Below are 12,365 nucleotides of genomic sequence, written 5' to 3' on the forward strand. Positions count from 1 at the left end.
AGGATTATAGGCGCCCGTCACCACGCCCAGCTAACTTTTGTATTTTTAGTAGAGACAGGGTTTCACTGTGTTGGGCAGGCTGGTCTCAAACTCCTGACCTCAACTGACCAGCCCACCTTGGCCTCCCAAACTGCTGGGATTACAGGCGTGAGTCACGGTGCCCAGCCGGGACATCTTTTCAAATGTAATAAAATGTGTTGGGTTTTCTTCTATTCTTATACATACTTACTAGGAAAAATCATCTATTTCTTTAACTCCTAAGACAAGTACTGTTAATATTTCATTTTGGGGGATATTACCCCACCATTCAGGAAGCAGATGGAATACAGAAAGCTCAAAAAAATCTAACTGGTCTTCTGGCTTTCTCTGTCTGCTTCCAACCCATTCTCCACAAAAAAAGTAAAGGTTCTCTTAAAACATAAATTGGATTATATTGCTCCCCTGTCTAAAACTGTTCTATGGCTATCCACTTCAAACAAGCATTAACATCACCTAGAAACTTCTTAGGAATGCAAAATCCCACCCTGCCCCAGACCACTGAATCTAAGACTCTAGGGATGGGGCCCAGCACCTCTGTTTTAAGAACTCATCCAGGTGATTCTGGCGCAAGCTAAAGTTGGAGAACCACTGTGTTAAGCTAACTGCTTTATATGTATGATGTTATTTAAACCTGGCAATTCTTATGTATTGTTGCCAGCAGAGTGCGGTGGTTAAGAGCAGAATCTGGAGCTAGGCTGAGTTTCAATTCCACCTCTCCTAGCTTTGTGACATTAGGTCTTATTTCTTTATCTGTGACAGGGATAGTAGCAGCGCCTATAGCCAGCACGGTGGCTCACTGCCTGTAATCCCAGCATTTTGGGAGGCCAAGGTGGGCGGATCACTTGAGGTCAGAAGTTCGACACCAGCCTGGCCAACATGGTGAAACCCCGTCTCTACTAAAAATATAAAAATTAGCTGGGTGTGGTGGTGCACGACCGTAGTCCCAGCTATTCAGGAGGCTGAGGCAGGAGAATCGCTTGAACCCAGGAGGCGGAGGTTGCAGCGAGCCGAGATGGAGGTTGCAGCGAGCCGCCGCCGCCGCCGCCCTAAGCACCGCCCGTCGCCCTCTCACCCCGCGGCAGCGGCGGCGGCGGCGGCGGAAGCGGGGGGGCGGGCCAGGCCGGGGCGGGGCCGCAAGCGGCATGGAGGAGGCGGAGGCCGTGGCGAGCCGGGCCGAGCAGTGAGGGCCCGAGCGGGGCCCGAGCGGGGCCCGGGGCCCCTAAGCCGTGAGTGCCTCCGCGTGGGGGTCTGGAACGGGTAGCGCTGCCGGTGCAGGTCTCCTGAGCCCTCGGGCGGCTCCGGGCCCTGGGAGGAGGAGAGAAGCTGGGGCAGATAGGATGGGATGAGGGTTGAAGACTGGGGCAGGAGAGGTCGCTCTTTGCCCACCACAGGCTTGGGAAGGCCTGGAGCTTGGTCCTTGTAGGGGCTAATGAACTTTGAGCCGACTATTTGGCCTCCACCCTTGGACAGCCTTGATTCAGAGAGTTACTCCAGTCTCAGGGAATTTCCAGGTGATCCAACCCCACTGAAGGGTTTCCTGCCAGCCCAGAGAAGTTGAGCCACTTTCCCCATGTCACACAGTATGGGTGCTTGCAGGGAAGAGTTGCTGGGAGGTCCTCCCTCACCTCCCCAGAAGGCATCAGACTTTGAGAGGAGCATCTTACCCCATGTGGCCCTCTGGTCCCGTCAGATTCCTGAAGTCATGGGCTGGCCAGGACATTGGTGACCCGCCAATCCGGCATGGACGACTGGAAGCCCAGCCCCCTCATCAAGCCCTTTGGGGCTCGGAAGAAGCGGAGCTGGTACCTTACCTGGAAGTATAAACTGACAAACCAGCGGGCCCTGCGGAGATTCTGTCAGGTATAGAGATGTCCCAAACCTTCCCCACCAAGGGCTCCCTCCCAGCTTCCTCCCCATCTAAATCAGGCACTGGGACCCACGTTGGCCAGCCCCAGTTGGAAAGGGGCAGCAGGTTCCTAGAGGGGAGACCTCTATGTGTCATGTCCCTATAGGTAATGATTTGAACCCAAAGTTCTGGAATCAGAACCCAAGTACAACTTCTAAGCTTCTGACGGAAGCCTGAAGTCTGATCAGGCTGGCTTTGCCGAGAGGCACACCCCTGTGAAGCAGTTAGGGCCAGGACCCAGGTCTGATCCCCTGCTTGGGTCCCTGGGCCTGGCTCCATCTCTAGAAACCAACAATGGAGGGGACCAAGGAAATCAAGGTCTCAAATAGAAGAATATAGGAGCACTGGGTAGGGAGGGCCCTAATGGAGGGGGAAGTGTCAGGGGAGGTTCCCTGGGGAAGGTGGCTGTGAAACTAGGCCCTGGTCAGGGGAGTAGAGCTAGGCAGACAGAGGAAGAGACAGGACCCAGTTTCTCTGGATGTCTTCACTGCAACCAGGGCCCTCCTTTCAGAAAGACCCTCTAGGATCTGAAGGACAGGCTCCTCTTAATCATCCCTACCCCTCCCCTCAGACAGGAGCCGTGCTTTTCCTGCTGGTGACTGTCATTGTCAATATCAAGTTGATCCTGGACACTCGGCGAGCCATCAGTGAAGCCAATGAAGACCCAGAGCCAGAGCAAGACTATGGTAGGGCCAGGCTAAGGATGGGGTAGGGGGCCTTGGATCTCACAGCTGGAGTGGCAGGCAGACCCTAAGGGGTGAGACTGTGCTGGGGAGACTATCTCCATGACCTGTTGTACCCCACAGATGAGGCCCTAGGCCGCCTGGAGCCCCCACGGCGCAGAGGCAGCGGTTCCCGGCGGGTCCTGGACGTAGAGGTGTATTCAAGTCGCAGCAAAGTATATGTGGCAGTGGATGGCACCACGGTCAGTGGGCCAGGGTCTGGTGTACAGTCACTCTATTCTGCTCAGGGCATGGTCCGCTGGCAGCAGGGTCTATTGCCTAAGTGGGAACTGCAACTCTGCCAATTTCTAGCTGTGTGACTTTGGAGTCCTTGATTCCTTATCTATAGACTGGGACTAATGATTTCTACTTGCCAGGATTCAATGAAAAGTTTGTGAAGTGTCTTGTATGTAGTGGGATCTCAAAAGTAATCATTCATAATAGTAGGCAGTCAATTCATTGATTTATTTTATAACCATCCCCTGGTCCTTTCTTTGGCCTCAGCCTTGTGCTGGGCACTGGGGACCTGAAAGTAATCAGACCTGGCCCTACCTTGAGGGGTTCAGTGTGATGGAGGATTTTGATACCTCCAGGATGAAGCAGAGACAGCAGAGGCTCTAAGAGCCATGAAAGTCATGGAGGGGAGGGTTGTAGAAAGACGTGATCTCTTCTCATGGGAGTGCTATAGAGGCTTTCTGGAAGAGGTGGCCTTCAAGCTGAGTTGGAAAAGAACTGTGTGAACAGAAGCATAGGCAGGAGGTGATGTTTCAAGCAGCTGGTGTTTTAAGTGCCCCTAAGACAGAGACACCTTGAATGCCAGAGTGAAAAGTTGGACTTTGTCTCTGCCACTGTGTAGGTGCTGGAGGATGAGGCCCGGGAGCAGGGCCGGGGCATCCATGTCATTGTCCTCAACCAGGCCACGGTGAGTTTCTGGGGGTGGGTGACCCAGAGGGCTGGAGCTGGGCTCTTCTTGCTGATTACACCAACTCACCAGAAGTGTATCCCCTGCCAGGGCCACGTGATGGCAAAACGTGTGTTTGACACGTACTCACCTCATGAGGATGAGGCCATGGTGCTGTTCCTCAACATGGTAGCACCTGGCCGAGTGCTCATCTGCACTGTCAAGGTCAGTTATTCTGTCCTGACCCTGACCCCCAATCCCTAGCTCCAACCCTGCTTCTAGCCCCGGCTTCTCTGCCCCTCATATAACATAGTGGGAAGATTCTCTGAAGGAAGGTCACTCAGGTTCCAATCTCCGCCTTAACATTTGTATTAATTCAGCAAATAGTTATTGAGCAACAACTGTATGCCAGGTACTGCTCTGGGTGCTGAAGATACAATGGGAAACAAGACAGAGTCCCCACCCTCATGGAGCTTATATTCCAGCAGTGGGAGGTCAACAGAAACAGCCAAGTAAATGTGGATAATGCTAGTAAATGATAACTTATATAAAGAAGAAAATAAAGCAGGGGATACAGAATGATAGAGGGGAGGGGACATTTTAGAAAGGGAAGGCCCCTGCAAGGAGATGATATGTGAGCAGAAAGCTGGGGAATTTGAGGAGTGAGCCAGGTGAGTATCTGGAGGAAGAGCATTCCAGGTGGAAAGAATGGCAAGTGCAAAGCCCCTAAAGTGGGAAGGTACACGGCATATTTGAGGAACAGCAAAGATGCCAGTCGAGGTGGAGCAGAATAAGGGAGGAGAGTAGGAGAGTGGTGGGAAAAGAAGGCAGAGAGTGTCGGGAGAGAGAGGTGCAGACCGTGCGGGTTTGTGGAAAGGATTTATTAGCTGGATGACCTTAGAATCTCTCTAAGCCTTCAGTTATTATTTTATCTGTGAAAGAGAGTAACCATAGAGGGTTATTGCAATAATGTAATGAGCTATTTTAAGTAAAAGGTTGCTACATAGTTGGTGCTCTGTGAGGCCAGGTCTCCTGGAACCATGCCAGTCAGGCTAACTGCCTTCTCTGGTCCCCCAGGATGAGGGCTCCTTCCACCTCAAGGACACAGCCAAGGCTCTGCTGAGGAGCCTAGGCAGCCAGGCTGGCCCTGCCCTGGGCTGGAGGGACACATGGGCCTTCGTGGGACGAAAAGGAGGTGCCGGCACCAGAGGCCATCCACTCTATAGTATCAAGGGCCTGGGAGGAGCAGAACCCCAGGAGATGGGGTGGGGTGGGGAACAAATAGGAGCCAGTGGCAGTGGGTTGGATGAAAGTAGGCAGGGAGATGGGAAAAAGCCCCCAAACTGGTGTCTGGGCCCCCATGGCCTTCATTCCTGCCTCCTGCCAGGTCCTGTCCTCGGGGAGAAACATTCTAAGTCACCTGCCCTCTCCTCCTGGGGGGACCCAGTCCTGCTGAAGACAGATGTGCCGTTGAGCTCAGCAGAAGGTAGAGTTAGTGGAGCATGGATGGGGCAGGGCCTGGGCTGGGGGTGGGCATTTAGATCCTCTCTGTGGAGCTTTATTCCTTTGATTGTGTGCCTGGGGCTCTTCAAACCTTGCTGGCCCCATGCCTCCATGACAACCGCATCCTTCCTTCAGAGGCAGAGTGCCACTGGGCAGACACAGAGCTGAACCGTCGCCGCCGGCGCTTCTGCAGCAAAGTTGAGGGCTATGGAAGTGTATGCAGCTGCAAGGACCCCACACCCATCGAGTTCAGCCCTGACCCAGTGAGTGGGGCCTTAGACAGTGAGGTTTGGACTCCTTCCCAGCTCAGCAAGGGGGCCCCAGGAATGATCTAGGTTGGGCTTTCCCTACCCGAGCCTGAGAGAGAACCAGGGGCAGGATTTACACTGTGCTCTGAAAGGCAAGACTGGGGTGAAGGGGCAGGCCATGTGAGCAAAGCTCAGCGTTGGAGTTGGGCTGAGTGTGTGGAGAGCCCAGAACAGGGAAGATCCTCTATCCCTTCCCTGTCTACTCCAGTCTGCACCTACCCTCACCTGAGAACTCTTCCCTAGGTGGGGATCCCAGTTTGAAGGGGGAATAAGGCAAAAGCTAAATGCTATTTCTCCCACAGCTCCCAGACAACAAGGTCCTCAATGTGCCTGTGGCTGTCATTGCAGGGAACCGACCCAATTACCTGTACAGGTAAGCCTGGGAATGGGCTATACCCAGTGCTGAACAGGAGGGTGCTTAGTAAGTGGGAGGGTGCTTAAGTCATCTACCTCCAGGAGGAACTCTTGAGGTGGGCAGAAAGGCAATAGATTCTAGACCCATTCACCTCTGTGGGTAAGCATAGGGAATCTGGGCCCAGCTGTAAACATAGAGGAGCCTGAGTTGGGGGGTGATGAAGTGACCCTAACCTATCCCTGGGCTCCCCAGGATGCTGCGCTCTCTGCTTTCAGCCCAGGGGGTGTCTCCTCAGATGATAACAGTTTTCATTGACGGCTACTATGAGGTGAGCAGGACTTGGGGGGTGCCTCGGGTGGAGCACAACATGGAGCAGCAGTGATTGCCAGGGACGGGCAAGGGAGACCGCCCAGGAAAGGGCTGTGAAATGTGAAGGCCTTGGATTGCAGAGGTGGGCAGGGAGAAAGTGACCTCACATGGTGAGCAGTGGCCATGTCCCCCAGGAACCCATGGATGTGGTGGCACTGTTTGGTCTGAGGGGCATCCAGCATACTCCCATCGGCATCAAGAATGCCCGTGTGTCTCAGGTACTGTGTAGGCAAGTGGGGATGGGGCAGACACCTGGCTCTGCCTTCTACCCTAAAGCTTATGTGCCCTATTCCCACCCCACTCCCAGCACTACAAGGCAAGCCTCACTGCCACTTTCAACCTGTTTCCGGTGAGTACTAAGGATACAACTCTTGGGCCTGGGAGGGGGGAAACATGGGCATAAGGTCTGGGCCTGTTATGTGGCAAGCTCTTCCCCTCACTGGGCCTCATCCTTCACATCTGGAAAATGGGGGTAATGCTGCCTGCAAGAAGGGGGTTGGGGGCAAAGGAGACCACAGGATGGAGAGACCCCCTTGGGACCATGATGTCCCATTCCCCTTCTAGGAGGCCAAGTTTGCTGTGGTTCTGGAAGAGGACCTGGACATTGCTGTGGATTTTTTCAGGTGAGGGGAGTCTCTAGGTTTCAGGTGAGGTCCCTCAGTCTGCAGGGAAAGAGTCAGTGAGGTGTCCTAGAGAGCTTTCTGGAGGACATGAGCTCACAAGTAGGGGCAAAGCCTGGGCAAAGGTAGGATGGCAGATGTTGGGGCTGCTGTTGAAGGTAGAGTGGATGAATGGAGACAGTGGGGATTTGGGGGAAGGAGGTACTCCAGGAAGGAGGTGCTCCTGAGACCTAGCTCCAGCTCTTCCAGCGTCTCTGTGTGACTAGATTTATCCTTGTGCCTCCCTGAACTCTTTGACCCTGCCTCTCTCAGTTTCCTGAGCCAATCCATCCACCTGCTGGAGGAGGATGACAGCCTGTACTGCATCTCTGCCTGGAATGACCAGGTAGGCTGGAATGACCAGGGTTTTAGCAGGCGAGTTTATGAGGCCTCAGCTAATACCTCTCACTATGGCCCCCTGTCCCCAGGGGTATGAACACACGGCTGAGGACCCAGCACTACTGTACCGTGTGGAGACCATGCCTGGGCTGGGCTGGGTGCTCAGGAGGTCGTTGTACAAGGAGGAGCTTGAGCCCAAGTGGCCTACACCGGAAAAGGTAACTGTCAGGGTAGGGTGAGGGGGCTGGAGTCCCCTACCAACTCGAAACATCTTAACCTTCATCGTGGTCCGTGTCTGCCAGCTCTGGGATTGGGACATGTGGATGCGGATGCCTGAACAACGCCGGGGTCGAGAGTGCATCATCCCTGACGTTTCCCGATCCTACCACTTTGGCATTGTCGGCCTCAACATGAACGGCTACTTTCATGTGAGTGGGAGGCAGGGAGCAGGGCACAGTGTGGCATGACAGTCAAGAACAAGAACATGGACTCTGAAGCAATCTTAGCTCTGCTGCTTGCTAGCCATGTAACCTTGGGGAAAGAACTATCCTATTTTTGCCTCAGTTTCTTTATCTGAAAAATGAGGATAAAGGGCTGGGCGCGGTGGCTCATGCCTGTAATCCCAGCACTTTGGGAGGCCGAGGCGGGCGGATCACGAGGTCAGGAGATCGAGACCATCCTGGCTAACATGGTAAAGCCTCATCTCTACTAAAAATACAAAAAATTAGCTGGGCCTGGTGATGGGTGCTTGTAGTCCCAGCTACTTGGGAGGCTGAGGCAGGAGAATGGCGTGAACCCGGGAGGCGAAGCTTGCAGTGAGCCAAGATCACGCCACTGCACTCCAGCCTAGGCGACAGAGCGAGACTCCATCTCAAAAAAAAAGAGGATAAAATACTGTTACCTCACTTCACTGGGTTACGATATTTTGAGGTTTAAATGAGTCAATATATATAAAATGCTTTGAGTTATAAACATATATAAGGGTCAGCTGGTATTATTTTTATTTTTACTATTTTTAGCACTAGACTATGGGTGTCTGGGGAGAGTATTTCTGCCTCTAAGTACTGGTCCAGCCCTGCAATCTCTGCCCTTTCCTGTTTTGGCAAGTGCTGGAGCCTATGCTTCAGCCTGAGGAGAACAGGGAAGTCCTTAGGTACCCCCACCCCACCTGGCTGCATTTAGAGGACCATTCCCCAGTTACAGCAGCAAGGGAGGCCTTGAGCCAGCCCAGCCCAAAGGAATGGATAGCGTCTAGCTTGGAACCTCCTAGAAGCCAGAGGCCCCTCAGAGGCTGACTAATACGCGACCACCATTCCTCTCCCAGAGAGGGGCAGGCACTTCCTTCAGGTCACTCTCAGTACCAGAGTCAAAGTAGTTTTTTCCTTCCCAGCCCAGCCCGTCCCTTTGCCCACCACCTCCTGCAGGGCCTGTTTCTGACATCTGTGGCTCTAGAACAGCAGGCCCAGGGAGAACTACAAGAGGCAGGGACTGCTAGTTCATGGGTCTGTAGTGCAGTACCGTGAGCTGCCGTGACAGCATGAGCTCTCCAGCAATGGTGGAGGCTAAATTAAAGCTAGTAAGAGCTTGCTGAGGGTGCTGCAAAGAGGATGAAGAAGATGGGGGGAAATTAGAGGGCTCTTTACAGGTCTAGGACTTCATTTGTGTGTCTTATAGATGTCTGGCTGGTCAGCAAGTGGGTGTGGGCCAGACAATGTGAGGTGCTGATTTTCACTCTCATACCCACTCCAGGAGGCCTACTTCAAGAAGCACAAGTTCAACACGGTTCCAGGTGTCCAGCTCAGGAATGTGGACAGGTTGGGGCTGGCAGCAGGCCAAGGGGTGGATATCTAGGAGATTTGGAGGCCAGTCCCTGAAAGTCCCTTCCAATCCTGGGCCTGTGTGTTTACCCCAGCCCTGCTGCTACAGATTCCCATGTGACCCCCTTGCCCTGCTCAGTGCTACCCATGGGACCTGAGGGCCTGCCCACTCCCCTGACCCATTTCTCCCTCCTCTTCAGTCTGAAGAAAGAAGCTTATGAAGTGGAAGTTCACAGGCTGCTCAGGTATGGCCTAGGACAATTGGGGTGTAGCAGGGAGCAAAGAGTCAAGTACTGGGGATCTTGGCCCCATAATTTACAGGGTCCTGTGCAAAATGAAAATCAGGGCCCTAATCTCAAACATTAGGAACTTCAGGCCGGGCGCAGTGGCCCACGCCTTTAATCCCAGCACTTTGGGAAGCTGAGGCGGGTGGATCATTAGGTCAGGAGATCGAGACCATCCTGGCTAACACGGTGAAACCCCGTCTCTACTAAAAATACAAAAAATTAGCCAGGCATGGTGGCAGGCGCCTGTAGTCCCAGCTACTTGGGAGGCTGAGGCAGGAGACTCCAGTGTGGGCGACAGAGCGAGACTCCGTCTCAAAAAAAAAAAAGGAACTTCAAGGTGGCAACAGCAAAGCATTCAACCAAGTACAGGGTCCTGTGGGACACACCCATGAAGTGGGCCCTGTCTTGGCCATATTCTCCCACCCTCCACTGCAGTGAGGCTGAGGTTCTGGACCACAGCAAGAACCCTTGTGAAGACTCTTTCCTGCCAGACACAGAGGGCCACACCTACGTGGCCTTTATTCGAATGGAGAAAGATGATGACTTCACCACCTGGACCCAGCTTGCCAAGGTGCTCCAATACCATGCCCACCCTGGAGAACCCCTCCTCCTCACACACATACTGCCCCAAGATCCAGGGAGCCTTTGCTCTGGAATCTTCAACCTCAGAACCTCCTCTTTATACTCTTAGAACACCTCTTCCAACCTCGTTGTCCAAATTCATATTCTAAAAGATGCTATCTCTTACAAATTGAGGTGGTTTCTGAGGAGGGGTGGGGGCTGGGCCAAAGGGTCTTCAGTGACCCCTCCCTACAGCTCTCTGACCCATATCTCTGTCCCCATCCCACCCTCACTAGTGCCTCCATATCTGGGACCTGGATGTGCGTGGCAACCACCGGGGCCTGTGGAGATTGTTTCGGAAGAAGAACCACTTCCTGGTGGTGGGGGTCCCGGCTTCCCCCTACTCGTGAGTGACCCTTTTCTGCCCTGGGAAACGGGAGGCCTAGTGAGATCCAGGGATATAGCTAATGGCTTCTTCTCTATACATTCTTGTATTATTTTCCCAGAGTGAAGAAGCCACCCTCAGTCACCCCAATTTTCCTGGAGCCACCCCCAAAGGAGGAGGGAGCCCCAGGAGCCGCAGAACAGACATGAGACCTCCTCCAGGACCCTGCGGGGCTGGGTACTGTGTACCCCGAGGCTAGCTAGCCCTTCCCTCCATCCTGTAGGATTTTGTAGATGCTGGTAGGGGCTGGGGCTACCTTGTTTTTAACATGAGACTTAATTACTAACTCCAAGGGGAGGGTTCCCCTGCTCCAACACCCCGTTCCTGAGTTAAAAGTCTATTTATTTACTTCCTTGTTGGAGAAGGGCAGGAAAGTACCTGGGAATCATTGTAATCCCTAGCAGCTCATCCTGCCCTTTGAATACCCTCACTTTCCAGGCCTGGCTCAGAATCTAACCTATTTATTGACTGTCCTGAGGGCCTTGAAAACAGGCCGAACCTGGAGGGCCTGGATTTCTTTTTGGGCTGGAATGCTGCCCTGAGGGTTGGGCTGGCTCTTACTCAGGAAACTGCTGTGCCCAACCCATGGACAGGCCCAGCTGGGGCCCACATGCTGACACAGACTCACTCAGAGACCCTTAGACACTGGACCAGGCCTCCTCTCAGCCTCCTCTTTGTCCAGATTTCCAAAGCTGGATAAGTTGGTCATTGATTAAAAAAGGAGAAGCCCTCTGGGGATGTGTCTTGTGATTGTGATTTTGTGTGTCAGTGGGGTGCTGGAGGGAAGTGGTGGAGAGAATACTTGTGTTGGATGGTGAGTTTTCCTTACTGTCCTCCACAGAGTTTATCTTCCATTTGGGGCCATTTGGCCACCAGGGGATGCCTGAGTCTCAAACTCCAAGGTTTTTCCCCAACTCTACCCTAGGACAGCCTGACTTTAGCCCCGCCCTACTTGAGGCTTGGAGCAGCCACCCCACCTCTTCCCCACCGTTTAACCACCAGCCTGTTTCCTGCTTATCTTGCCTGGACCAGGCACCTGTCCCCAGAGATGGAGCAGGAGAGAACAAAAAGGGATACTGGGGAGTTGGAAGAGGAAATGAGAGAGCAGGTGTGCATAGTAGGGGTGGGAAGGAAGTGGATGGGACAGGACTGGGCAGGCATCATTCAAGAGACAGGCTAGGGTGCAGATGGAGATGTAGGAGCAAGGGTGTCTATAGCCCTTAGAGCAATTTGCTATTGAGAATTCTCTATCTGGGCATTTTTGTGGAGAAATGGGTCATGGTCCTCATCAGATTCTCACATAGCCAGTAACCCAAAGAGGTTAGGAAGATCTAAGTTAGTCATAGAGGCACCAGAAAATGGATGGGATTGTCCAGAGAGAGTGAATGAGAAAGCCTACGGCAGGGAAAAGGACATTTAAGGGATCTGTGAAGGGCCTAATGTCAGGAGGGTGAGTGTAGGCCACCTCTTCAGAAAGGGTCTGCCTGCCTCTGTACAAGTACAGAACTCCGGCTGGAACTCCAGCCCTCCTGCCTGCTCTCTGCCCTGCCTCTTTCACAGGTGCCTGGAGCCCAACTCGGCGACAGCACGGGTGGTATGTCGCTTGGACATATCTCGCCACCCTGACGCCTTCAGTGTTTGCTGGAGCTGGAGATAGTGCCTGAGGTGGCACAATAGCCAGGTTGAGCAGCAATTAGCCCATGATGAGGTAGAGGCCCGCCCTGGGCAAACAAATCCCATGCAGCCTCCACACAGGCACCTGGCGGAGGAGAAGTGTGAGAGGCACAGTATGGTGGTGAAGGGGTGAGGCAGGCTAGCTCCTCTCCCTGTCCCGCACCCTGGCAGGCTCCTGGTCTGGCCCTCACAGACCAGCTCTAAGGCACTGTTTGGTTCTGGCCAGGTCCCTCTTCCTTTCTGGGCTCAGCAAGGGGGTGGTGGTTCTGGGCTGCCCTGGAAAAGCTCAGGAAGAGAATTCCAGGGGTCAAAGGGAAGTAAGGAGGGGGACTGGTTTGTTAGGCTGGGCTTTGCTTGTTAGCAGACACTGTACCCTCTCGCCATAGCCTCCCTCAGGCCTCTCACTCCTGGCTCAACAGTGATCAGGTCTATATCAGACATTCTGGCCAGCTGCCCCTTCAAGTGGAACTAGTACCATGT

General features: G+C 53.5%; 1 protein-coding gene across 2 annotated transcripts; it reads left to right on the forward strand.

Moving 5' to 3' along the window:
- The first annotated feature begins 1,132 nt into the window (after nucleotides 1–1,132).
- Nucleotides 1,133–10,947, forward strand: POMGNT1 (protein O-linked mannose N-acetylglucosaminyltransferase 1 (beta 1,2-)). Of its 2 annotated transcripts, XM_054489553.1 has the most exons (23): nucleotides 1,133–1,265; nucleotides 1,730–1,899; nucleotides 2,517–2,631; nucleotides 2,752–2,870; nucleotides 3,524–3,589; nucleotides 3,680–3,793; nucleotides 4,646–4,763; nucleotides 4,956–5,054; nucleotides 5,207–5,334; nucleotides 5,682–5,752; nucleotides 5,987–6,062; nucleotides 6,238–6,321; nucleotides 6,411–6,452; nucleotides 6,668–6,726; nucleotides 7,036–7,108; nucleotides 7,191–7,319; nucleotides 7,404–7,529; nucleotides 8,851–8,915; nucleotides 9,119–9,163; nucleotides 9,641–9,776; nucleotides 10,063–10,146; nucleotides 10,273–10,388; nucleotides 10,650–10,947. In XM_054489553.1, the coding sequence occupies exons 2-23, from the start codon at nucleotides 1,780–1,782 to the stop codon at nucleotides 10,909–10,911; spliced, it is 2,247 nt and encodes a 748-aa protein (XP_054345528.1). In that variant the 5' UTR covers nucleotides 1,133–1,265; nucleotides 1,730–1,779; the 3' UTR covers nucleotides 10,912–10,947. The 2 variants fall into 2 exon arrangements, with proteins under 2 accessions (XP_054345528.1, XP_054345525.1); XM_054489550.1 differs by having other exon boundaries at nucleotides 10,063–10,172; nucleotides 10,273–10,947.
- Nucleotides 10,948–12,365: the final 1,418 nt, after the last annotated feature.

The sequence above is a fragment of the Pongo pygmaeus genome, chromosome 1 (assembly GCF_028885625.2).
Source record: "Pongo pygmaeus isolate AG05252 chromosome 1, NHGRI_mPonPyg2-v2.0_pri, whole genome shotgun sequence".
NCBI lineage: Eukaryota > Metazoa > Chordata > Mammalia > Primates > Hominidae > Pongo > Pongo pygmaeus.

What these genes read in the sequence shown, in the direction of transcription:
- POMGNT1 (XM_054489553.1), top strand. Translation starts at nt 1,780, where the DNA reads ATGGACGACTGGAAGCCCAGCCCCCTCATCAAGCCCTTTGGGGCTCGG. An exon ending in TCGAGTTCAGCCCTGACCCA is followed by an intron (nt 5,335 to 5,681) that starts GTGAGTGGGGCC and finishes TTTCTCCCACAG; the next exon opens with CTCCCAGACAACAAGGTCCT. An exon ending in CCACTTTCAACCTGTTTCCG is followed by an intron (nt 6,453 to 6,667) that starts GTGAGTACTAAG and finishes TTCCCCTTCTAG; the next exon opens with GAGGCCAAGTTTGCTGTGGT.